The sequence below is a fragment of the Nycticebus coucang genome, chromosome 8, assembly GCF_027406575.1.
Source record: "Nycticebus coucang isolate mNycCou1 chromosome 8, mNycCou1.pri, whole genome shotgun sequence".
Taxonomy (NCBI): domain Eukaryota; kingdom Metazoa; phylum Chordata; class Mammalia; order Primates; family Lorisidae; genus Nycticebus; species Nycticebus coucang.
This window is the reverse complement of record NC_069787.1, coordinates 15,959,301-15,982,467: the sequence shown is the minus strand read 5'-3', so window position 1 is coordinate 15,982,467 and position 23,167 is coordinate 15,959,301. Positions and strand designations below refer to the sequence as shown.

Below are 23,167 nucleotides of genomic sequence, written 5' to 3'. Positions count from 1 at the left end.
TTAGGTTTTAGTTCCCCCCCCCCCACTATTTTAAATTGTCAACTTTTTTTTTTTTTTAACAATTTGCCTTGCTATGTACTTCATCTTCATATCCATATTTCTAATACTGGATGTGTTGTGTAGAGACGTTTAGAGAGTTCTGATTCATTTTGGGCATTTTTTGCAAATTTGACATCGTGCATTATCACAATGTTGATTTTGTGTGTAAGTGTTGTGAGTGTATATAAAAATACTGAAATGTCCTCAATAAGTGAAGACATGTCTTTTTGTGTATCTGCATTCACGAAAGATAAAATTTCTCAATATCTCAGCTCTTTGGGCAGCTGCATAATGTGGCAGTGAACCTGCTTGGTTTTTGAAAGATTTTGTCAAAAGATTTAGGTTGCTCATCATGGTATTTCCGATGTCTGCGGTTGTAAAACTGGGTGTACACAATTACAGTTACCAGCCATAGTGATACATATTTATACATTTCCCTTTTTGACTTCTTTCTTTCTTTTCTTCCTTTTCTTTTTTTTTTCTTTCTTTTCTTTCTTTCTTGACAGAGTCTTGCTTTGTCACCCAGGCTAGAGTGCCATGGCCTCAGCCTAGCTCACAGCAACCTCAAACTCCTGGGCTCAAGCGATCCTCCTGCTTCAGCCTCCCAAGTAGGTGGGAATACAGGCTCCTGCCACTACACCCAACTAATTTTTCTATTTTTAGTAGAGATGGGGGTCTCACTCTTCCTCAGGCTAGTCTTGAACTCCTGAGCTCAAGAAATCTTCCTGCCTTGGACTCCACAGTGCTAGGATTACACGAGTGAACCACTGCATCTGGCCCTTTTTGACATACTTCTTAGTGAATATGGTTTGTCTGCTCTTTCCCGTGTGATGTTAATACATGTGCGTGTTTGTGCTTGCAAAAATGTTTGTTGTTACTGCCTATTGTGTAAAGTGTTCTGTTAATGTTTTTCTGTTTCTCAAATAAATCCTCTTTTAAAAATGTAAATAAATGTTTTTAAAAGAATTTTTAAAATTATTTTTTCCAGAATTATGTTTCTTGGGATTTTGATCTTTTAGGATTGTATTTTCAGGATTTTTGATTTTAAAAATCTTTCAGGATTTCAACATTTGGTATTATGGTGTTCAGAATTATGTCCGAAATGTTCAGCAAGTGTTGATAATATTATGAATAATGCAAAATACATTTTTCATTAGTACTTGCATTTTTTGAAAATTTGTTAATGATACTATTAAGAAAACCAATCAAAGCCATATTGTGCTGCAGACATGTAAAATGAGGTGGGGGGCTAGGTTCAGATAATTATGTGACTGTCTAGCCAGACGTGGAATTGTATGGGAGGAATGATGGCTCATCTTCATGTGGGACTGTACTGCGCATTTTATTGCACCCAGCATCCCTGGCTCCTGTCCCCTGGATTGAATTTCAACAGTACCCTTTTCCAAACATTTGTCAATCCAGAATCCCCCAAAGTCTGTGCTGGGAACATGGGAATCTAGTCAAATGGGTGGGGAAGATTGCTCAGTCCTGTAGGTCTCCTGGGAGAGAGAAGTTTAGTGCATATAACCTGGGGGGAATTTTGTGTCAGTGTCTTGCTTTTGCTTTTCTGGTGTAAGGATCATTCTGTTCAATGAGATCTTACTTGTACATCTCAAACTTTTTTTTCTCCTCTGCTTTTTACAGCAGGGGTTGTGAACTGAGATTATTCTTGGCCAAGCAGGAAGTTGACAGGAATAAAGTGGGCTTGATGGGCAGGGGTGCCAAAGGGGAGGCCACCTTGGTGGGTATGGAGGGGGCAGCTCTACCTCCCCACCGTCACTGCACTGCACTACTCCCACACGGTCTGCTTTTGTAAAAGAAGAAACAAATCCGCAATTTCATGTATAGTATCTCGATTTTTAAAAAAACGTTGGCCACGAATTCAATTAAGGATTAAAGCGTACACTCAACACCAACATGGAATGGCCCAGCTGGATGTGATTCTTTAGCCCTGTTTGAGACCTGTGATCTGTTATGTTCATCAGCAATTCCTTTGGATGCTTCTTCCTGCAAATGAATGTGGAAAAACAGCTCAGTTGAAAAAAATCCAATCCTAAAGGCAATCAAGAACTTTTAATTACACATTTAAAAGAGAGAGAATGAATATCTCTGTCATACTGTTTGTCCTTTTAAAAAAATGTAAAAGGAAACCATTTCTTTTCTTTGATTTAAGATTACCAATGTGACTCTCAGGTCTCGAAAGTTGACATTGTGTTTTGCTTTGTGCATTTCCTATTTTCTTGCTTGGTTGGGATTCTTTTCCCCTTAGTGTCTGAAAGTCATCTACTTATTTCCGTGTGGTCATTAAAATACTGTCTTTTGGGCAGCCACTTGCTTTTGGGGACTTATGGTCAGTCTCCATTGGGTTTTCATTTTTATTTTTGTCAACTCCTGTGCAGCACCCTAGTCAAAGGTCAGATTATTTCAAATTAATGCCATTTAAGGAATTAGTTGTCTAGATCACTTGACTTCCTTGAACTAAGATAAGCAGCATAAACAGCTCTTTGAAGGAGAATGACATGTAGTGGTTGATTACTGTGAGTTCTTTCCTTCTGTAGGAATAACTGGAGTTTGATTCTTTTGGTCATGATTTCACAAAAGTCTCTTGGCAGAGTGAGACTGCCCACAAATCACATAATTTGTTTTAAAAGCCTTTACTACTGTTTTCTCACAGCAGTTTACCTGTTACTTGGAACCAGGGACCTACATTGTTTGGGTTCTGAAAAATGATCACTTAAGTTAAAGCTTTGACAAGCCTTGTGAGGCGCAAGGGAGTAACAAGTCTTAAATGTCTTTTAAAATCTGAGTCCTGCATTGCTTGTTTTCTGAAGCTTCAATTCAATGTCATATTACATTGAATTTAGAGCTTGTTGACCTTAAATAACCTTTTCCCACTGTTCCAGTGACCTTTCCATTAGTAATTTAATAATTGTTTTTCCATTTTGGAAATAAAATAACAGGTGATTGAGATGAGGTTGACCTTGATGTTGCCTAGGGACCATGGTGAATAACAAGGGTAGAAACCATACCATAGAGTGTTTTTTCCCTTAGAAATGGAAAACAATTCTCAACCCATTGCGTAAGGGAAAAAAGAGTAATGGGTATTCAAATTATCATGGTTTTTAAATAATGAAAAGTAATAAATTTAAGATAGCTTTAAAAAAAATTCAGGCTACTGGCCACAGAGACATGAGGATATTTTTGAAGAAATTTATACATGTATATTGTAGGAAAAGAATTCCAAAATACATAGGAGCAGGAAAAGGAAAAAAAATTGATGTGTTTTCTGAATTTTACTGCTCAAAGATAATTGTTTTTTATTTTGGTGAGTTCCCCGCTCCCCCACCTTCTGTGACATTCCTGTCTCTACATTTTGAACTATCACCAGGCATGGGCTATCTTACTTCACTTTCTTTCACCTACCTTTTTTTTATTTTTTCACTTAATATGTCATGAATAGATCGGAATCTGTCTTCATTTTTAATGGCTGCATGGTTATTTCATTATATGACAGTGCTATAATTTTAGGCAACCAGTCTCTGCAGGTGATGGGTGGGTAGGAAATGGTATTGAGGATGCTGACAGTTTTTGTTTTCTGGGGGGAAAAAAGGTTGTATGATCTTGTGCACATGACAGGCTATCTGTTGAGGAGAAACTCCTAGAAGTGGGACTGCTCTGTCAAAGCTATGCTCACTAAGAAGCTTTTTGGTTGCTCTTGCCAGATTATCCTCTAGAAAGGCTACCAGTTCACTGTTTTACAGAGTAGGCTCTTTCTTGGATTTAACAAGGCAGATCTTATTCTTTTCGAAGGTAGAAACAACTCTGATCGTGGGACTCAGAGATAGTTTGTACCTTGGTACCTTTATATCTAACTATTGCCTTGCCTCCTAAACCTAAAAATCACGATGAATGTTTTTGTCTAAACCTAATTTGGTTTTATGAGGAGAGTTGTCTAAGGACTGATGTACGTACTCAACACGTTTGATGTTTATGCATTTAGTAAAAGGTGAAATGAATTGGAGAGTTTTCTCCTTAAACCAAGACAATTTATAGGAAAAATAAATTCTTAAAAAATGATCCATAAGTTTAATGCTTTTAATGTTTATTCAGTAGTGATATGTGAGCTTAGTCATCATTAACCTAACAGTTAAAGTAGATTTAACTCTTAGTTTAATAGTGTTTTAAAAGCGTTAGATGTGTTATTTGAGACATCTTTTAAAAGAAATCTTTAGATTTTTATTTTCCAATTTTGTTTCTATTTTCAGTTCTACTTGTATTTTCTATGTGTTTTTAAACAAATGCCCTGGCTCTGCTGGTGTTTAATTAGTCTCCCATATGGAAAATGTGCCTCCTTGATGATTAATTTTTAAACGTGCCAGTGACCATTGAGTTACTGCTTGTATACTATTAGTCCAAGCATAGGTAGGGACTTAATTTGTTTATTTATTTATTTGAGACAGAGTCTCGAGCTATTGACCTGGGTAGAGTGTCGTGGCGTCACAACTCACAGCAACCTCAAACTCTTGGGCTTAAGTGATTCTCTTGCCTCAGCCTCCAAAGTAGCTGGGACTACAGACGCCGGCCTCAAAGCCTGGCTGTTTTGTTGTTGTAGTTGTCATTGTTGTTTGGCTGGCCCGGGCTGGATTCGAACTCACCATCTCTGTTGTATATGGCTGGCACCCTAGCCGCTGAGCTACAGGCACTGAGCTAGGACTTAATATTTTAAATTAGTGTTTCTTAAAATGAGGCCACCGGCCATTCTTGAGAGTCAAGGGAATGTCCATGAGAATTTTCCATCTTACCGAGGAGCTCTTGTATCATTTGAGTCAAGGAAAGGCTACTTGAGAATTCAGTGATGGTAAATCCTTTCTATGTGATTTTTTTTTTTTTTGGCTGGGGCTGGGCTTGAACCCTCCACCCCTGGTATATGGGGCAGCGCCCTACTCCTTGAGCCACAGGCACTGCCCTCTATGTGATGTTTTGAGTGGAGAAAAATTAATGTCTGCATGTTGGAAAATATTGTTTTATTTGACTGAATTCATTGAGTTTTTCTCTCTCTGACATTTCTTCTGTCAAGTTTCTAGTCAGTGTTAGCTGAGAAATGCTTAGCAGAAAGAATAAATGGCTCTGCACAAAAGCAGGAACCTTCATTCCAAATGGATTCAGTCCAATGTTTTGTTTGGAAAACTACCTGCAGAGCCTGTGGGTATTGTAAAGATCCGCAGGAGAGGGTGCGAAGCACAGGCATGAAATTAGGGAGAACGAGTGGGAGGCCCAGAAGGAGCGTGTTTATGCAGGGGAAAGAGAAAGTTCAAGAAACTGTGTTGAGGGCAGCTTGCAGGCCAAGAATCGCCATGTTGTCAGCACTGATTATTTCTGAAAGTGTCTTGAATCCAGTAGATTTTATCCTTGTGTAACTGGGAATAGCAGACTGGAAACTAATTCCAAAAAAGTAAGAGGGCAGCTTCTGAATGGAACATTGGTTTAAAGAGCTGATACTCATGTGGCCAACTTGCTGTGAACCAACTAGCCTCTGCAGATCATTTCCTTCCTGTCCTGTGGTTTCTCTCCGGTTTAGGATTGCTTCCTGTGGTTTCTTTTTCTCCAAAGATGTATTTTCCTAATAATACCTATGCTCTAGGCAGAGGTGGTAGAGATGCTAAATGTGAAGGAAAAGGAAAGATTCCTGCCCTAACCAACTTAGGTTCCCTTTTGAAATTTTCATCATGACAACATTTCTTAGTTTTAGAAACTTATGTGTAATAATAATCACTTAAATTTATTATTGAATGCCTATCACGTGTCTGGCATACATTTTCTCTAATTTCTACAATAGCCCTAAAAGGCTTGCAGCGAGTCCATTTTGTGATGTGAATACTGAGTGAGGCAGTATTCCATTCTTACCCTATTTTCTTTAAAAAATATTGAAGCTGGGCGGTGCCTATGGCTCAGTGAGGAGGGCACCAGCCCCATATGCTGAGGGTGGCGGGTTTGGACCCAGCCCCGGCCAAACTGCAACAGAAAAATAGCCGGGCGTTGTGGCGGGCGCCTGTAGTCCCAGCTGCTCGGGAGGCTGAGGCAAGAGAATCGCGTAAGCCCAAGAGTTAGAGGTTGCTGTGAGCCGTGTGACGCCACGGCACTCTACCCGAGGGTGGTACAGTGAGACTCTGTCTCTACAAAAAAAAAAAAAAAAAAATATTGACGCTTTTGACTTCAATTCCTAAGAAAATGTTCATGAAATCCTCGAAGAAAACTATCTTAAAAGAAGCCAAAAAGGCCAACAAAGCCGAGGCAAAGTGGATTGGCTGGGTTGGCAGACTCCTGGGCTCGGCTCACGTGGCCTCAGGCTGTGTTTAGGAATTTGCTCATTTCTGTGGTTCTTGTATTAACTGGTGACATTTGTTTTGCATCACTGCAGAGGGCTATTACCCATTGTTTTCTCTTTGTGACTAATCTTTCTTTTCCATGTACAGCATGCTGCAGACTTGGAAAAGAAGCAGAATGAGACAGAAAACAGGAAATTGCTGGGGACTGTAATCCAGTATGGCAATGTGATCCAGGTAAGGCAGGTGGCTATTCTCATTTGGAGCTGATGCCTTGCAAAGGAGGAAACTGAGAAAGCAAACTCCTGAGACAAGATCGGGCACCTTTATACTCAGGCTCGGTGGAGACAGCCAGTTTATTGCGATGTGTGTTGTATATGATGGACGCTAAGGCTTTTGAGTTGGTCATCTCTCAGGATGAGAGTCCACTTCAGTCTCCCTGTGGCTGATAATCGAAGGTATATCCAGATATTTCAAATGGGAAGCTTCATGTCTAAAGAAGAACCTGGCCATTGCTGTTTTGCTTGAGTTGCTCGAAAGTTCTTCCTACTTGGTGAAAATTGGCTTCCCTATAACTTTTATCCATTGGTCAGTAGCTGCTTACTAGAGGTAATAAGAGCCATTTTTTGCCTTCATAACTTTTTTTAAATAAAAAATATTTATCATTTGGAAAAGTTTTATGTGTATCAAAAATATAATTGTTCTCATGTCTTATCTCAACAGTTGTGAGGTTTATTTGCTTATCTTTTGTGCCTTTAATTTGACATGGGGATAAAACACAATCTAGGAAACAGCCACTATAGGTTTTGTTCAAAAGATCCACCTGGACTTACCCCAGACTTGAAGAAAAATGGGTGAGGAAGCCCAGTGCCAGTCGTGGCCTTCTCAGTTTATTCTATTATCAGATCATTTTGATCCAGGCACAAAGTTACCAACTTCCGAGCTCCTGGATCCATGTAATTATTTTGCTTCATTAATTTCCTTTTTGAAAGATTTTGCTTTCAAAATCTGTGTAAACTTTACTAACTACATAGGAATTCCTTCTCATTTCTGTTGCTATCAGGTATAGAACATTGCTAACCAGGAGGATGGGAAAACTAGAACTAGTAAAAAAAAAAAAAAAAGTTGGAAAGAGCAACCTTTTGGGGTTAGAGGTGTCATTTCTATTAGACCTTTCGAAATAGTGAAAGTCGCTTCTAAAAATCTGCTTGAGGATTAGTTCCTGCAAGTCCCACTCTTCCTCTTCAAGTTACAGCCACTTGAGAAATGGATGCAAGGGTCCAGGTGGGCTCCAAGTTCAATATCCTCTCTTGCTTGGTCAAGCCAGCACCCCAAAAGTTAGAATATAAGACTTTCTGATTGAGTCAGATTGGAGAATATGGCTCGAGATAAAAATGAAAGTGGTGCATAGGGGCTAAGGACATAAACTGTTAAATGCATTCCAGTCTGGGCTTCATGACTTACTGGGAGATTTGAGGCAAGAAATCTTGCCACATCTCACACGCCTCAGTTTGCTTGCCAGTACAAGGGAAAGGCTGATGGCATCTTCTTCCTCTGATGGTCGAGTGCCTGTCAGGAGGAAGCTGTGGATACATAGTAACTAACTTAATTGTTCTTCCTTCCCCCAAGCCTGAACCTTGGGATCCACCTGTTGGTAACTGGTTTGTAAACCAAGTCTAGTGCCCAGACAGGTGCACACCGGAGCAGGGGAATGATGAAGGCCTGGGGAGATACTACTCTCTCCTTGTTTATCTTGGCTGTGGGTGTCAGGAGCTCCACTTCCGACAGCACCATTAGAAGATTTAGGGGCCTCCTAAGACCGTTCTAGCAAGTGCATCCGGTTAACATGTGAAAACGGGGATATCAGCAGTTAGCAATGAAATCCCGTACTGGTCTTAACATTTCCCTGGGGATGGGGCAGTCTTCATAGTCCCTTCCATGTTCTCATATAGCCTGTTTAGTTGGGAGGCCTTGGCCAACTCTTCTGATCTAGACCAACTTTCAGACATGTAATTTCCCATCTACATCTTCAATCTTACCCAATCATGTAACCATTACCCAGGAATCAAAAATAGTGTTTGGAAATTCAGGCTGTGTTCTTTCAAATGAAATGACAATCCCTTAACGGGGTTGCCTTCTGAATCAAGCTGTTTCTTGTGCTCAGAATTGCCTTCCTTAGCTCCACCTCTGTGTCAGGGCACAGCAGACCACAGTTCTTCAGGGCCTTTACGTGAGGTTAGGCCTTTCCCCACTAACAGGTGGCAGATGGTGGTACAGGTGACTCGAACAGCAGCCAGCTTGTCCATAGCTGTGCTGAAAAAGAAAAAAGTATTTTTTTACTATTCTGCCCTCTACTTTTGCTTTTTCCTCTTCTTTTCTAATTATTCCCAGCCTTAGGCACTTTCTGATTCTCTAACTTCGCAAGCAGCTCAGCCTGGCAAGGAATGTTTGATACATAGTTTATAGGACTGAGACAGAAATCATAAAAAATTCAATGATTTGCTGACACTCAGGCTTTTTCTCTTGGTGGGTTTTCAGCTTCTACATCTGAAAAGTAATAAATACCTAACTGTGAACAAGAGGCTTCCAGCTCTTCTGGAGAAGAACGCCATGAGAGTGACCTTGGACGAGGCTGGAAACGAAGGGTCCTGGTTTTATATTCAGCCATTCTACAAGCTGAGGTCCATTGGAGACAGCGTGAGTACAGATTTCCAGCCCGGAGGGTGCTCTGTACCCTGTCCCCAACCATAACCACATGTTACAGTCAACTAGCAGACGTTTAAAGTTGGAACCAGAAGCTTGTCCTGTGTGCAGAGAAAGGAATTGCTATGGAAACTAGTGTTTGGGAAACAGGGAAATGTGGAGACAAGTGTGACCTAAATACAGTCACTACATTTTGCCTTCTGGACTAAAGAAAAAATTGTATGAACTTCCCATTACCTCAGTAACTTTACCAAGAAAACAGCTCTTCTGTGTTAATGTCCTGGAGAGGATCCCTGTCATTCCACATCCCCTAGTGGAATAGCGATGTCTTTTCTCCTTTAGAAATAAAGTTAGTAGAAGAAGGATGGGAAAGAAATAGCTGTAGCCGGGAAGGAGAGTAGATCTAGGATTTAGCCTCATTGGTTCCTGTGTTGGTAAGCAGGCAAGTTCTCCGTCTCATTCAACAACCTGGGCCGGCCCCTGGGGGTTCTTTAGGATATAAAACCCCAGGAATTCTTTTCAGGGCAACTTACAGCAGTTCTGATATTTGTTAGCTCAATTAGTCAGTCATTACGTGGGCACGTACTTAGCAGTGAATATGTTTAAATGCTAACAGCTGTATTTTTGACCTCAAGATTCTATAGTTGCTTTTTTGTTAAAAAGAAAGAAATACGCACCTTAAACAGCATGGCATCTTCTCAAAGTGCTCCACTAGCCTTAATCTAAAACTAGGTTTTGACATTTTTTAAATAGTGCCATTGAAGTTTATAAGCTTTGGACAGTTTGACTCTGTGTGTTATGTTGTGTGTAATGTGCCAGAAGTACCCAGTACCAGACCATGTACAGTGGATACTAATCCTTAACTGAGAACAGAAGGAAAAGTCCAGTAAAAGTTAGGCATTGCCACAGCGTTAGATTCTTCAATGAACTGGCATTCATTTTTGGAGTTAGAGAAAATTTAATTATGCTTCCCAAATGTGTCAAACTAAAAATAGATGGATTTTCCATTGTAGGGAAACATCTTCTCCACTGTCCTTCCTCCAGTCCCATAATAAACAAGTGTGTGGTGCTCTGAATTTTATTTTCAGCAAAACCTGTGCTTTTCTATCCTTTAAAAAATGAATCTGTTCAGCCATGACTTAGCTGGTAAGGTAAGATGGACTTCAGGAGTTATGCTTTTAGAATAGTGTTTTTAAAAAAACAATAGATGTTGACCCATTTGTGGGTCAATTGAAGTGAATTTAGTGGCTTGGGAGTATCATTTTAGAAAGCGGAGTAGAATAGAAAGTGTCAGGTGTGTTACACATAGTGATAAAGTATAGTTTGCAGGTATCTTTTGTTTCAGTTAGATGGGTCTATATGGCTGGGTGTATGACTTGGTCATAGTAGAAAATAAATTTCTTTCTGTGAGTTGCAGTAGAAATATGAAAGTCCTCACTTTTGAAACACAAAATTATGGCTTTATTCTTTCTTTGGCAGTTACCTTAGACAATATCCTATTTTTTCCCCCTAAAATTTAGTTCAAGCTTATTTATGCAAACACCTCAACTGAACATAACAGAGGTAAGGTCTGACTGCTCTGGTCTGACTTTGAAATATCTCTGTGCGATCAGTGATAGTTGTGGGACAAAATGCAGCCTTGGTCTTGTAAACACGCCGTCCTCTCTGCGTGGGTTGCAGTGAGTGCCACTGCTTCCTGCTTGCTGGGGATGGGCGTTCTTCAGTACAGGTGTGTATGGCTCCCCTAAGACCTCACCTATGCTCAGTCTGTGTCCCGATCAGCTGTGTGAAAAGCTCTGTCGCTCCTTTTCCTGTCCAGGTGGTCATAGGTGACAAGGTGGTTCTGAATCCCGTCAATGCTGGTCAGCCCCTACACGCCAGCAGCCATCAGCTGGTGGATAACCCAGGCTGCAACGAGGTAAGGAAATTAAGTTATGGCTTTTGGGTGGGGGCTAACTGAGGCCAGTATGTGGCCATGCCCAGAGTTGCCTTAGTGGTGGCACGAGACAGTGCTGTCCTGTCTACAGGCGAGGAAACTGAGGCCCAGAGTCAGGGCTGTCACGTAAGGTTGTGCAGTCTGTGCAGTGGGTGGGGCTTATGTCCCCCCCACCGGGGCTCAATTTGCTAAACCTTATACCACTGGAAGATTGTTTTTCTAATTAGTTAAGCCAGAAAGGACACCTTTTACCAAATTTTTTTCCTAGCCGGAGGGATACTTTTTTCAAGTTTCTCTCCCTAAACAGGGTGCCTTTTTCTAATTACTAAGAGAACAACAGCACAGAACATCAGCATCCTGCAAGGGTGATATTTTGCTTTGGGCAAAACATCTGCTTAAGCCTCTAAATTGCCAGTTTTAGGATACAAGGACAGTAGCTTGCTTGTGATATAAACATTTGTCTGACGGTTAAGGACACAGACTCTGGAGTAGGACAGATGTGCATTGAGGTCCCAAGTCTGCCATTCCTCACTCTGTGAGTGTAGGTTAGTTACCTAGTCTGCCTGTCTCTGACCTGGGGGTGATGGTTGGACCTAATTTTTAGGGTCTTGAGGATTGCGAATGTTAGCACTTAGCTCGGTGCCTGGCCTGGATTCAGTGGCCAAATAGTGGCTGTTCCTGTTAGTGACCACCACTGACATTTTCATATATATACACTAGACTCAGGTTTGCCTTTGTGGCTCATTCTACTTTGTAAGTACAGGTTTTGGGGAGGTCTTTACTTTCTGGCCACAGAACAAGAGACATGGAAGAAAAGGCAAATATCATTCCAGCAGGGCAGGAAGGATGGTTCCATTAGTCATGGTTGGAGTGTACTTAGTGACTGGCGCAAATGAACCATTAATTGCCAAATACTTCTAACAGGCTAGTTGAATTTGCAGGTGCTGTGATCTTAATGGTGTCTGTCTTCAACGTTTTTACAGCGTTTCACCCTTGTATCTTGGGCTATAGTGAGGAATTTGGGGGCTGGCTGTCAGAGTTGTTGGGAGACGGGTATGTGAAAAAATAACTCTGATTTATTTTCTAGGTCAATTCCGTCAACTGCAACACAAGCTGGAAAATAGTCCTTTTCATGAAATGGAGTGATAACAAAGATGACATATTAAAGGGGGTAGGTTTGATGCTTTATGGCCTGGCAGCTTTTTGATACTTAGCTCTTTGTGGGGCAGCAGTTTAGTTCTCTTTTTCAATTCATTTTTTAATTCCTTCCTGCTCTGACTTGTAGGGAGACGTGGTGAGGCTGTTCCATGCTGAGCAGGAGAAGTTTCTCACCTGTGACGAGCACAGGAAGAAGCAGCATGTCTTTCTGAGAACCACGGGCCGGCAGTCCGCCACATCTGCCACGAGCTCCAAGGCCCTGTGGGAGGTGGAGGTGAGCAGTGGGCGGGGGAGCCAGAAGAAAGGACTTGTGGGCTTATCGGGTATAAACCTGTAGGTACACAGTGTGTCTGTGTGAGCGTACATGTCACAAACAGGTGCTTATATCCACTCACCCAAATGGGTAGGAATGACTTAGCAAAATAAGTGCATTGTGCCACGTCAGAAGGATGCTAGAAGTTCCTGTGGGGAACAATATTATCTGCTTTGGAAGCAAATTCAAAGGAAGTTGGACACTTTTTTCCATGGGCCATCTGATTATCTCTTCTATTTTTTTCTTTCCCTTCCTTGCATGCTTATCACAATTATATTTCTTTTTCTTTTTTTAAATTTCAAATTAATATGAGGGTGCAATTAGGTTACAGTGTTTGCATTTTTTAGGTAAAGTCCCTGTTGTAGTTGTGTCCTGTCTCCAGAAGATGTGCCAAGTACCATTACATCGTGCCTGTTAGGTACACTAATCCCTCCTCCTCTCTTCCCCCTTCCCCCAAATTGAATTTGAATTGAGTTTTTCTCTTGTATGGGAATGTATTAGTTCATCTACTGGCTTCATATTAGTATTGAGTGCATTGCACACTTGCTTTTCCATTCTTGTGATACTTTACTAAGAAGTAAGTATGGATGTTTCAACTCCATCCAGGTTAATACAAAAGATACAGAGTCTCCATATTTTTATCACAATGATGTTAAATCAAGTGTCTATCCTACATGATACATGGGTGACCCCCACATTGGGCGATGAGGTGGAAATGAAAAAAATACATACCCAGGTAACTAGGACACACAACAGGACGGGAAAGGTGGTGAGAGACAATTGCATGTACTCTGGAGGTTTCAGTGAGGAAAGAGCTAGTTGTGTGAAGGAATAAGGAACACTTCCTGAAGGAGGCATTCAGTGCTTACAGGATGATCTGTGTTTCAGATGGGAGAGGTGAATGGAGGGGGTCATTTGCTGTAAGAGAATGGCAAAGCTTGGAAATATGAAGCAGCCTTGGGATAAAACTCAGTAGCTCGTTGGGTGGGGAGCATAGGATTAGTGGTAAGAAATAAAACAGACTGTTTTTGGAGACTGGGGCCTGCAAGGCTGTATAGGAAGCTGAGATTTAATTTATAAGCAGAGAGGAGAGAATTGGAGAGACTGGTTTTGAGCAAGGGAGTGCCATACTCAGTGTGCGACTTAAAGAAGATAGAAGATTCTGCCCTCAACACGTAGCTTATTGAAAGGAGAGACTAGAATTACAGAACCAGGAAGGAAATAGTTTGAATGCTTGATGACAGAGGCACTGCAAACTTGGACTAATAAGGAATTCAGTTCCTTACCCAGGGTCTTCCTGTCTGTTTAATTGCAGCGCTCTGAGCAGGGACATTTTTGTCTGCTTGCCACCTCTCCTCCCTAACTTTAGTTGTTTTATGTTTTAATCGCAATCTAGCTTGCGTTTGGTGAAGCGCCCAAGTCAAAAGTATACAGCTCAGTGAATTTTTACAAATGAATTCAGCAATGTAACCAGCATGCAGACTGAGAAAGAAAACAGTAGCAGCACCACAGAAGGTCCTGTGGGCCTCTTTCTGGGCAATGTCTTTCTTTTACCCTTGGAGAGATAACCACTGATTTTCCCTCTATCTCCGTAAGTTAGTATTGCCTGGTTGTGAACTCCATAAAGGATATATTACCTTTTTTTGGTCTGATTATCTTTTTTTTTGTACTCTGTGTAATTATTTTAAGATTCATTTGTGTGGTTGCATGTATTAGATCACTCATTCCTTTTTGTTGTTTCACGTTATTCCATCATATGGAAATCTCACAATTTATTAACCTGTTTACCTGTTGATAGACATTTGAGTTATTTTTGGCTATTACAAATAAAGCTTTTAGGGACATTTGTGCCCAAGTTTCCATATGGACATCAGCTTTCATTTCTTTTGGCTAAATACCTGGGGGTGGAATAGCTGGTATATATTAACACATAGTAGGTATATATTTAACTTTATAAGAAATTGCCAGACTGCTTTCCAAAGTGAATGGGCCATTTTACATCCTCACCAGCATGTATAAGAATTTTCAGTTTTTTCCACATCTTTACCAAGACTCGGGATGGTCAGTCTTTTCAATTTGGTCATTTTGATGGGTATGTAGTAACACCTTGTTCAAATATTTTGCCCATTTTTAAAATTGTCTTACCACTCTTTTAACATGGAAATTGTAGTAGGTTCATTTTGGCCATAGTATGGAAAAGTTTCTGCAGTTGGCATGATAAAAAGGAATTTACATAGAGTTTTTGTTAATTTCCACACACTATCTGTTTTCCTCCTCTCTACACTCAAAGCGTTTGCACATTAGTTATGGTACATGTCTGCATAGGGACCTGTCTATCCTACTAGGTTATAAATGCCTTGGGAGCTAGAACCTGGCCTTGATCTTTGTTGTTAATCATTGATATCCCCATGGTCTTCACCACAGAGGTTTTTATACATTCAAACAGTCTCTCAGAAACACTTATGTGTGATTTGAATGCTGTTGCAAGAAAGAGAAACTTTCTCATCTTCCCAAGTTAATGCAAACTGGGAAAAATTTTAAATTGAGAAAACAAGGGAAGAAGTGAACTATTGTTTCACTAACATAATGTGCCCACTTCCATAGACTTCTATGAACAAGGTATTTTTTGCATAGTTGACATCATTTTATAAGCAATTTTGTTTATATGCTTTGGTGTATTATTATAAACTAGAGGTCACTGTTGCTGAGTTTAGTACCTTAAAAGCAAGGATTGTCTTATTCACTTGACATTGATTGAAATGAATAAAAGATGATGACTTGTGAAGAGTTTTTGAGGCATGGACTTCTAAAAATTTAAGTACTTGAAAGTCTACTGCAGTGTTTTCTTTTTTGTTTCCTTCTGAGAAGTAGCAGCTATCTAATTCTTATTCTCTCAAAGGTTGTTGCCTGACAGTTCCCCTCCCTGTGAATTTCTTAAGGAAACATTGTCTCCCTTTTATAATTTTTTTTGTTTGTTTTTTTGTTTTTGCAGATTCTAGAAAATAAAAGAGGAGAACACCATGTGTTTTACATTCTTAGTTGTGATCTAGGGTGTACATTACACTTCTGAAGCACATTGCAGTCAATTTTGTATCATACCCTATTTTTGACATGTAACTTAAGAACTCTTTAATAGGTTACTTCTCTTTTTCTCTCCTGTCCTTTGTCTTGTTATTGTCATATATATTTCACATTGGTTAGTCTCTTATGTTTCAGAGACATGTAAAAAGAGAACAGTAATCCTTTGTATTTGCCATGTAGTTATCAGTCCTAGCTCTTAATTCCTTGATATTGATCAAGCTATTCATCTGGTCTCATTTCTTCAGCCTAAATAACTTCCTTTGTCATTTCTTATGGTACAGATCTGCCAAGGACAATTTCCCTCAGTTCCCGTTTGTGTGAAAAGACCTTGCTTTCACTTTCATTTTTAAAAATCTGTGTATTTTCCTTTTTTAAAATTATATTGAGTGACACTTCACACATTTAAAGTGTACAATTCAGTAGTTTTAAGTAGGTTTGTAGGGTTGTGCAACTGTTGACATAATAACTTTTAGAACTTTTTTCAGCCGCAAAGAAATTCTGTACTCATTAGTAGTCACTCTTTATTTCCCCTTAAAATTTCCCCCATTCTCCTGCCCTTGGTAGCTCAGCTACTTTCTAGCTTTGTGGAGGTCTGTCACCTAGTTTCATGACTTGGGCCGTTGTGGAAGCTAGGCTTTGACCTTTAGTTTCCGGATCTCTGCTGGTGGTCCATTTTGATGGTCTCTGTGTAGTACTGGTCTCAGTACTTCCTGCAGAGCTGGTTTTGTCGTGGCAGATTTCCTCAGTGATTGCTTGTCACTAAAAGACTTGATTTCTCCATTGAATTTGAAACTTAGTTTAGCAGGTTACAGAATTCTAGGCTGGAAGTTGTTTCGTTTGATATATTGAAAGTGGGAGCCCAGTCTCTTCTGGCTTGTAAAGTTTCTGCTGAGAAATCTTTTATCATCCTGATGGATGTGCTCCTGTAGGTCAGGTGGCCCTTACAGTCTGGCTACTTGCAGAATGTTCTCTTTCATTTTGACCTTGGCCATGTTCATAACGATGTGTCTAGAGATGCTCTGTTTGAATTGAGATGAACCAGGGTTTGATATCCATCTAAAAGGCATATATCTGAATCTTTTGGTGATGCTCAGGAAATTTTCAGTTATGATATTCTCCAGTAAGGTTTCTTCTTCAGGGATACCTATAATTTGTATGGTCATAAGCTTCATGAAGTCCCATAATTCTCTGAGAGATTGGTCTGCTTTTACTCTCTTCTTTTCTTTTCTGCCTCTCTAAATGCCTGAGTTGGCTCAAGAGCCTGTATTCAAACGTTGAGATTCTTTCCTCTCTATGGTTTAATCTGTTATTGAAACTACTGCATTTTTAAACTCCTTGAATGATTCCTTTGATTCTTTAAGCTCTCATATATCCTTTCTAATGTCATCATGTCTTCCATTCATCTTTTGGGGTTAATTTTGGATTTCCTTTTGGTGATTTTCCATGTTCCATTCAATATCCTTCATTGTTTTTTCCATCTATACTCTACATTTCCTTTCTCTCATTTCCGTAATTTCTTTATAGTTGGGATCATGATCATCTGTGGTAGCTGCCTTATGATCCCTTGGGGAGGGTTGATCTGTTCTGGTTTTTCATGTTGCCAGAATTTTTTTGTTGGTTCCTCCTCCTCTGTGTTTTCTTCTTGCCTTGCCACCTCCTCCTTAATCTTCCTTATCTCTGTACTTTGATTTTGAAGTGGCTGATGAATGTCTCTAGTCTGCCATCTTGGGGACACTCCACCGCCATCTGCTTTCTAGCACTGTAGATTTGCCTATGCTGAATATTTTATGTCAGTGGAATCCTACAATATGTGGTCGACTTCTTTTATGTAGAAAAATGTCTTGTTTTAATTTGGACTGCTAAGGAAAAATATCATAAACACAGTGTCTTATAAACATCAGAAATTAACTGTTCTTATTTTTATGGTCTGGAAGTCCAAGATCAAGGCACCAGCAGACTGAGTGGTGAGGGTCCACTTCCTAGTTCATCTGCTCTACCCTCACATGGCAGAAAGAGAGTTAGGGACCTCTCTTGAGTCTTTTTTAATAAAGGCATTGCTCCCATTCATGAACGCTTTGCCCCTCATAACCTGATTTCCTCCCAAAGGCATCTCCTAATACTATAACCTTGGAGGGTAGGTTTTAATATACAAATTTTGATCAGGAGACACAAACATTCAGAAAATAACAGATAATATTTTCAAAGTCTGTTTATATTGCCATGTTTATCAGTACTTCATTTATTTTTATTGCCAAATAATATTCCGTTGTATGGATATGCCGTATTTATTAGTCCATTTATCATTCGATAGCATTTGGATTGTTTGCACTGTTTGGCGCTTGTGAATAATGCTGCTATGCATATTCATACACAGGTTTTTGGGTGGATTTATGTTCTCAAGCCCCTTGAGAGTAGAATTATGGATCACGTAGTAACTTTGTTTAACCTTTTGTGGAACTTCCAGGCTGTCTTCTGAGTGGTTGCACAATTTTAGATCCCCCCAGCAGTATATTAAGGTTCCAGTTTATCTACATGGCTTTCATTTTTGGAGAATATTTTTATTGGCTATAGAATTCTAGGCAGATAATTTTTGTTTCTGTACTTTAAAGATTTTGATCTACTGTCTTGTGGCTTGCATTGTTTCTAACTGAGTTTTTAAAATCTTTGTTCCCTACACAGTGTCTTTTCCATGTGCCTACCCCTGAGGCTTTAAAGATTTTTCTTTTTATTTCTGATTTATGTTAATCTGATTAGCATGTGCCTGTGTGTGTGTGCACGCGTGCACGCTTGTGCCTGTGTCTGTGTATCTTGCTGAAGTTCATTGAGTTTACTGAATAAATGAATCTATTGTTCTTTTCAACAGTATTGAATTTTCCTGTTTTGTTAATAAAGTTACTTGCGGATCAATTCAATCCATTAGAGAGCAGTGATTTTCAACGGATGTGCCTTGAGAGGATCTTAGTTGTGCTATTAATCATTTAATTAATGATTTTTAAAAGAAGTTCAAAGAAGTATCTTCTTTTTTTTAACTCTTTTTTTGATCAATGTAATTTAAGTGTGCCATGGAAGTATAGCTTTTGGTTCGAGTGTGCTCTGAGATAAAAAAAAGTTATAAAAACACTGCTTTAGAGGCTTGTCTTCAAGCTTCCTTAGGTCAAGTGGAGTGTAGCTTTAATTAGGTTCTGGAATAGCCCTACTTCTAAGGTGGGGCACTTTTGATATCTCTACTAATGCCCACGGTGTTCCTCAGCATCTCTGCTTTGTCCCATCAGAGGCAGGGCACCTCCCAGCCCCACGTGAACTCTGGCAATGTTGAGCTTTCATCTTCCCTGTTCTTTATTTGGCCATGTTATCCAAGAGACACTGCTTCTTTGGAGAGACAGTATTGAATACCCCCGGACATTTGAGTTTGGATGTTACATATGAATCTTGCAGTGTGTTCATTAGAAGATACTGATTTTTTCCAACTTGTAAATAATGCACCTATGACTTGTAATGTCTCAGATTCACTGTCATCCTAAGTATGTGTTGCTATTTCTTCACCACCTGTTGATCATTCTTCATTTTGCAGGTAGTCCAACATGACCCGTGTCGGGGTGGAGCTGGATACTGGAACAGCCTCTTTCGCTTCAAGCACCTGGCCACGGGGCATTACTTAGCAGCAGAGGTAAGTGGCACACCCATGGTTTTCTCTTTCAAGGCTGACACACTTGACCACCTATTCTCACTCCCTTATGGCCACGGGGTAGCTAAAGGCTTAGAGAAATACTCAGTCACCTTGCTTTTCCTCTTGTCTTTCTATTTCCTTCTTCCTCGTTTCCCTAGAAAGAAAGAGGGAAAAATAATACCACATTTAAGTACTTGACAGGGGTTCTGATCAAGATACAGAGAGCAAGAAAGTCAGAAAATAATGACAATCTACCTGGCTCTGTGGCCTGATGGACAGTACATGGGACTTCTAGGCAGAAAATAATACCAATTTAAGTTTTTAGAATTTTCCACATCTTGTCTCCCAACCCCACTCCTAACATGAGTGACTGAGTCTCAGCTGCAGCGGAAACATGAAATGTAAAGTTGGAGACATTAAAATGTGTAGAGTTAGACAATTTTATAAAGCAACCTGATTACTCAGAGCCTGGGTGGAATAGACAGGGGCTTATCTTTGACTTGCAGGAACATCAAAAATCACAGAAATTAACCTTACCTTAAATGTCTGTGAAGGGTTTTTGAGGACAGGAAAAACTCAATATTGTAGGACGGGAGGAGTTTACCTTTTAATTTTCGTATCAAATTAAAGACCCACCCTGCTGTATGACAGATGCTGAGTTTTACTCTGATCTGCTGGAAGATGCATGATGCATATTCATATCAGATTCTAGTCGTACATCAAAAGACCCTTCTTGTCGTCCGGCACCACTGGTGAGATCACTCAGGTTTCCAAGGCGACACGTGGGTGTCAGACTGCTTCTGCGACTGACCCAAGGAATGCTGAATTCAAATGTGTTCATCCCCAGGGTGCCTGATACGTGTATGAACTGACAATTTTGAAATATTTAAGAACTGAAGATCAAGTCTAAGTTTAGATTTAAAATGGAGCTGTAGGGAATTATGGATCCAACTAATCAGCTGTGCAAAATGTTGATTTATGTGGTTTGTTAAAGACTAATGGTGGTTGCGTTATCTGTTATGTTTTGAGGCTAATGTAGCTCTTGCTGGAGGCCTAATTTTTTTTTTTTAACTAAAAATAAGCAGGATTATCCATGACTGTGTCTTGATCTTTTATTTATCTCAGACTTTTAACTGTTGCTTTGCTGGTGAATTCATTGTGTTCCTCTGTCTACACTCGAGAGCCGTCCGTTGGTGATTGGTAGATTGTTCGTGTGTGTTGTACCCGTGTGACATGTGTCGTTGTGGCATGCTGGTTTTACGGACAGAGGGAAGGGACAAATTCTTAGCTGTTCAAGGATGTGTGCAGGCCTGGAAGTCTCCTGCTAGTGGAGCCCAGTCCTTGACAAAGCAATGGATGTTTTAATTTCCTAATGATTCTTTTTCATCAGGTAGACCCTGACTTTGAGGAAGAATGCCTGGAGTTTCAGCCCTCAGTAAGTATGGGAAAGAGCCTTCCTGTCTTCATCTGGTAGGGTGAGGTCAAACAATGTGGAAGCCCATTTAAGACACTGGCCATTGAGTGCTGGGGAAGGAGAAACCTGCTGCCTTAGAAAAGGGCTGTGTTCTTTGCGTTCTTTGAGGGGGATCATATCCCTTTGTGTTGGGACTGGTCCGAAGGACCGTTGGTCACTGTGCTATTTCTGTGTGCCTGGCAAGGAGTCTCCACCTTTAAGTTGGAAAAATTCAAGGTATCATGGAATATTCTTAGCCTGGGTGCGGTGATGGCCCATGTAGGAGTTGGTGTTCTATGAACACTCATCTTACTGCTGTTGACTTCAATCTGTGACTGACTTAGATTTTTCAAGGAATAAGTGTGTGAGGTATGTGGCGTCATTGAGATTGTGCAGGTAACAAAGGTATGGTGTAATACCCGGCGTCTGATTAGACACTTCAATTGCCTAACCTTTTTTTTTTTTTTTTTTTGTCCTTTCTGCAAAGTCGGAAATAGGCTTTTTGGGGTTTAATGTGGTTTAGAATTTTAAAATAGATTTTTTGCTGGAAACCACGTTGCCAAGTTCTGCTGTATAGGCACTTGCGGTTCAAGTGTCCACCGTTACGGGTTGAGGAAGGCAGCGGTTGTGTTACATGGAAATGGTGGGTGTCAGTAAAAGGTTTTTTATGGAATACTTGATTGTGGTCTAGAAGAAAAACATAAACTTAGCAAAGCAAAAACCAAATAAATACTGCTGCACTTAGTGTGTGCGTCTGTGTGAGGATCTCAGTAGGGGACGTGGCAGGCGGTATTGAGAGTATTTCCTTCTTCTCCCCCCACCCCTTTTTTTAATGTAAAATTTTAAATAAAATTGGAGGGACTTTAAAGTAGGCACATTATTGAAGGGAGTTGGGGTGGGGAGACTATAGCTCAAAATGTAATTGTCCTTGGAAGGTACTGTGAATTCTGCCGTCACTGTTACCCTTCCAGTTATTTTTGGGAAGAAAGTTAACTTTGGAGGGAACCTTCAAAGAGGGGTGGGGTTCTGATTTGGGGCTGAGGGCTGCTGATTCGGGGCCCTGCTGGGGAGCTTCTCTTCCCCTTTCTGCTCCTTGGTGGAGCACTCGAGGCTCACGTTCTGTCTTGAGACTCTTACCACCCTCACTTTGGAAGTCTGTTTTGGAAGCTTTCCTCCCACAGTTAATATGTCTGAGTAAACACTGGCCTGGTCCGACTTCCTGTTGATGCACAAGGAGTTTCTGTGGACTCCCCCGTAAAGCCAGTCTGCAGGGTGTTCACGTAGGTATTGTTTGAACTTTTCACTAGTAGGGCGTTATGTTTCCTAAAGCTGTTCTTGTCCTTGCACCTTCTTTATTACAAGAGAAGGAACTGCCCTTGCGTGACTTGATTCCTGCAGTCTCTGTGCTGCCATCTAAGGTAACCCAGAGTCTCACCTCTGACATTCAGTGAGCCCTGGCTTCTCAGTGAGTCTTGTGCTCTGAGGGCTGTGGGGCTGCTCTCCTGGCCTCTTGATGTGTGAGGGAAGACTGGCATTTTCCGTGAAGGAGGAAGAACAGAGTGGTGAAAAGCAGGATGTGGGTGGGGATCAAGACAGACCTGGATTTAAATACCAGACTTCCCACCCACCGTGAGCTGTGTGACCTTGGGGAAGTTACTTTCCATCTCTGAACCTCAACTCCTCCATCTGTGCAGGTGGCATTTTTTAGATTGTCTAAGATTGTTAGCATTTTTAGTGCTTTTGCATCACCAGGTCACTTGGGCTGTGCAACAGCCGCATAAAAGGAGTTAGGGGATGTTTTATGATCTTCATTTGACAAGAGGAAGAAGTAATTGAGAGGGGTCCCGACTCATCACGTGCCTCAGGTTCTCTGAGCGTTCAGTGTTCGTTTTATGTTTTCAGGCTTTTTCTTACCAGGGAGGTGGATGTGCTGGCAGGTGTGGGTGCGGATTTGCTTTGCTAATTGCTTTGGTCCAGCTACTCTCCTGTGGCTTGGGCGTGTGGAGCAGGGACGTATGGAGAGGGGGCTTAGCCTGCAGCACAGCTACTGCCTCTGTGGGCAAGGCGTTAGCATTGCGAGAATCCTGCACCCTCACCCTCTTTGTGGCTGGAAAGTCTACAGTTGTTTTCATGTGGGAGACAGAGCGGCTCGTTCTGCCCTGCTCATTGCTTTTCCTGAGACTAGCATCCATTGCCTGTAGTTGCCTCAGACCTCATTCAGCTTTGTTACCCTTGTCCTTCTAAATTCAGCACCCTCAATTCACTGAGGCTTGGTGCCAGTGGGAGACAAGGACAGCCTGAGTGAGGCTCGCTCTCCTCCCTGGGCTTTTGCACATGCCTTTCTCCCCACTAGGTGGCAGACTCACACCGCACACTGAGAAACCGTGAGGCTGCGGTTTCCAGACACAGTGGGCTCAATGCCATTGTAATTTTCCTCTAGACTTCCCGCAGGTCTCTGAGATTTAACTGCCAGCCTGTAGCCAAGCCCTGTGCC

The 23,167-nt window shown here is 40.9% G+C and overlaps 1 protein-coding gene across 14 annotated transcripts in view; it reads left to right on the top strand.

The window, feature by feature from the left end:
- Positions 1-23,167, top strand: part of ITPR1 (inositol 1,4,5-trisphosphate receptor type 1) — a 342,499-nt gene that overhangs the window by 128,483 nt on the left and 190,849 nt on the right. For 9 of the 14 annotated variants that reach the window (XM_053598948.1, XM_053598945.1, XM_053598936.1 and 6 more), the window contains exons 6-12: positions 6,513-6,599; positions 8,901-9,059; positions 10,885-10,983; positions 12,089-12,172; positions 12,287-12,433; positions 19,125-19,220; positions 20,611-20,655. In XM_053598948.1, the coding sequence (XP_053454923.1) occupies positions 6,513-6,599; positions 8,901-9,059; positions 10,885-10,983; positions 12,089-12,172; positions 12,287-12,433; positions 19,125-19,220; positions 20,611-20,655 (717 nt within the window). The remainder of the gene's footprint in view (positions 1-6,512; positions 6,600-8,900; positions 9,060-10,884; positions 10,984-12,088; positions 12,173-12,286; positions 12,434-19,124; positions 19,221-20,610; positions 20,656-23,167) is intronic. The other 5 variants (XM_053598949.1, XM_053598947.1, XM_053598946.1 and 2 more) reach the window with 1 other exon arrangement.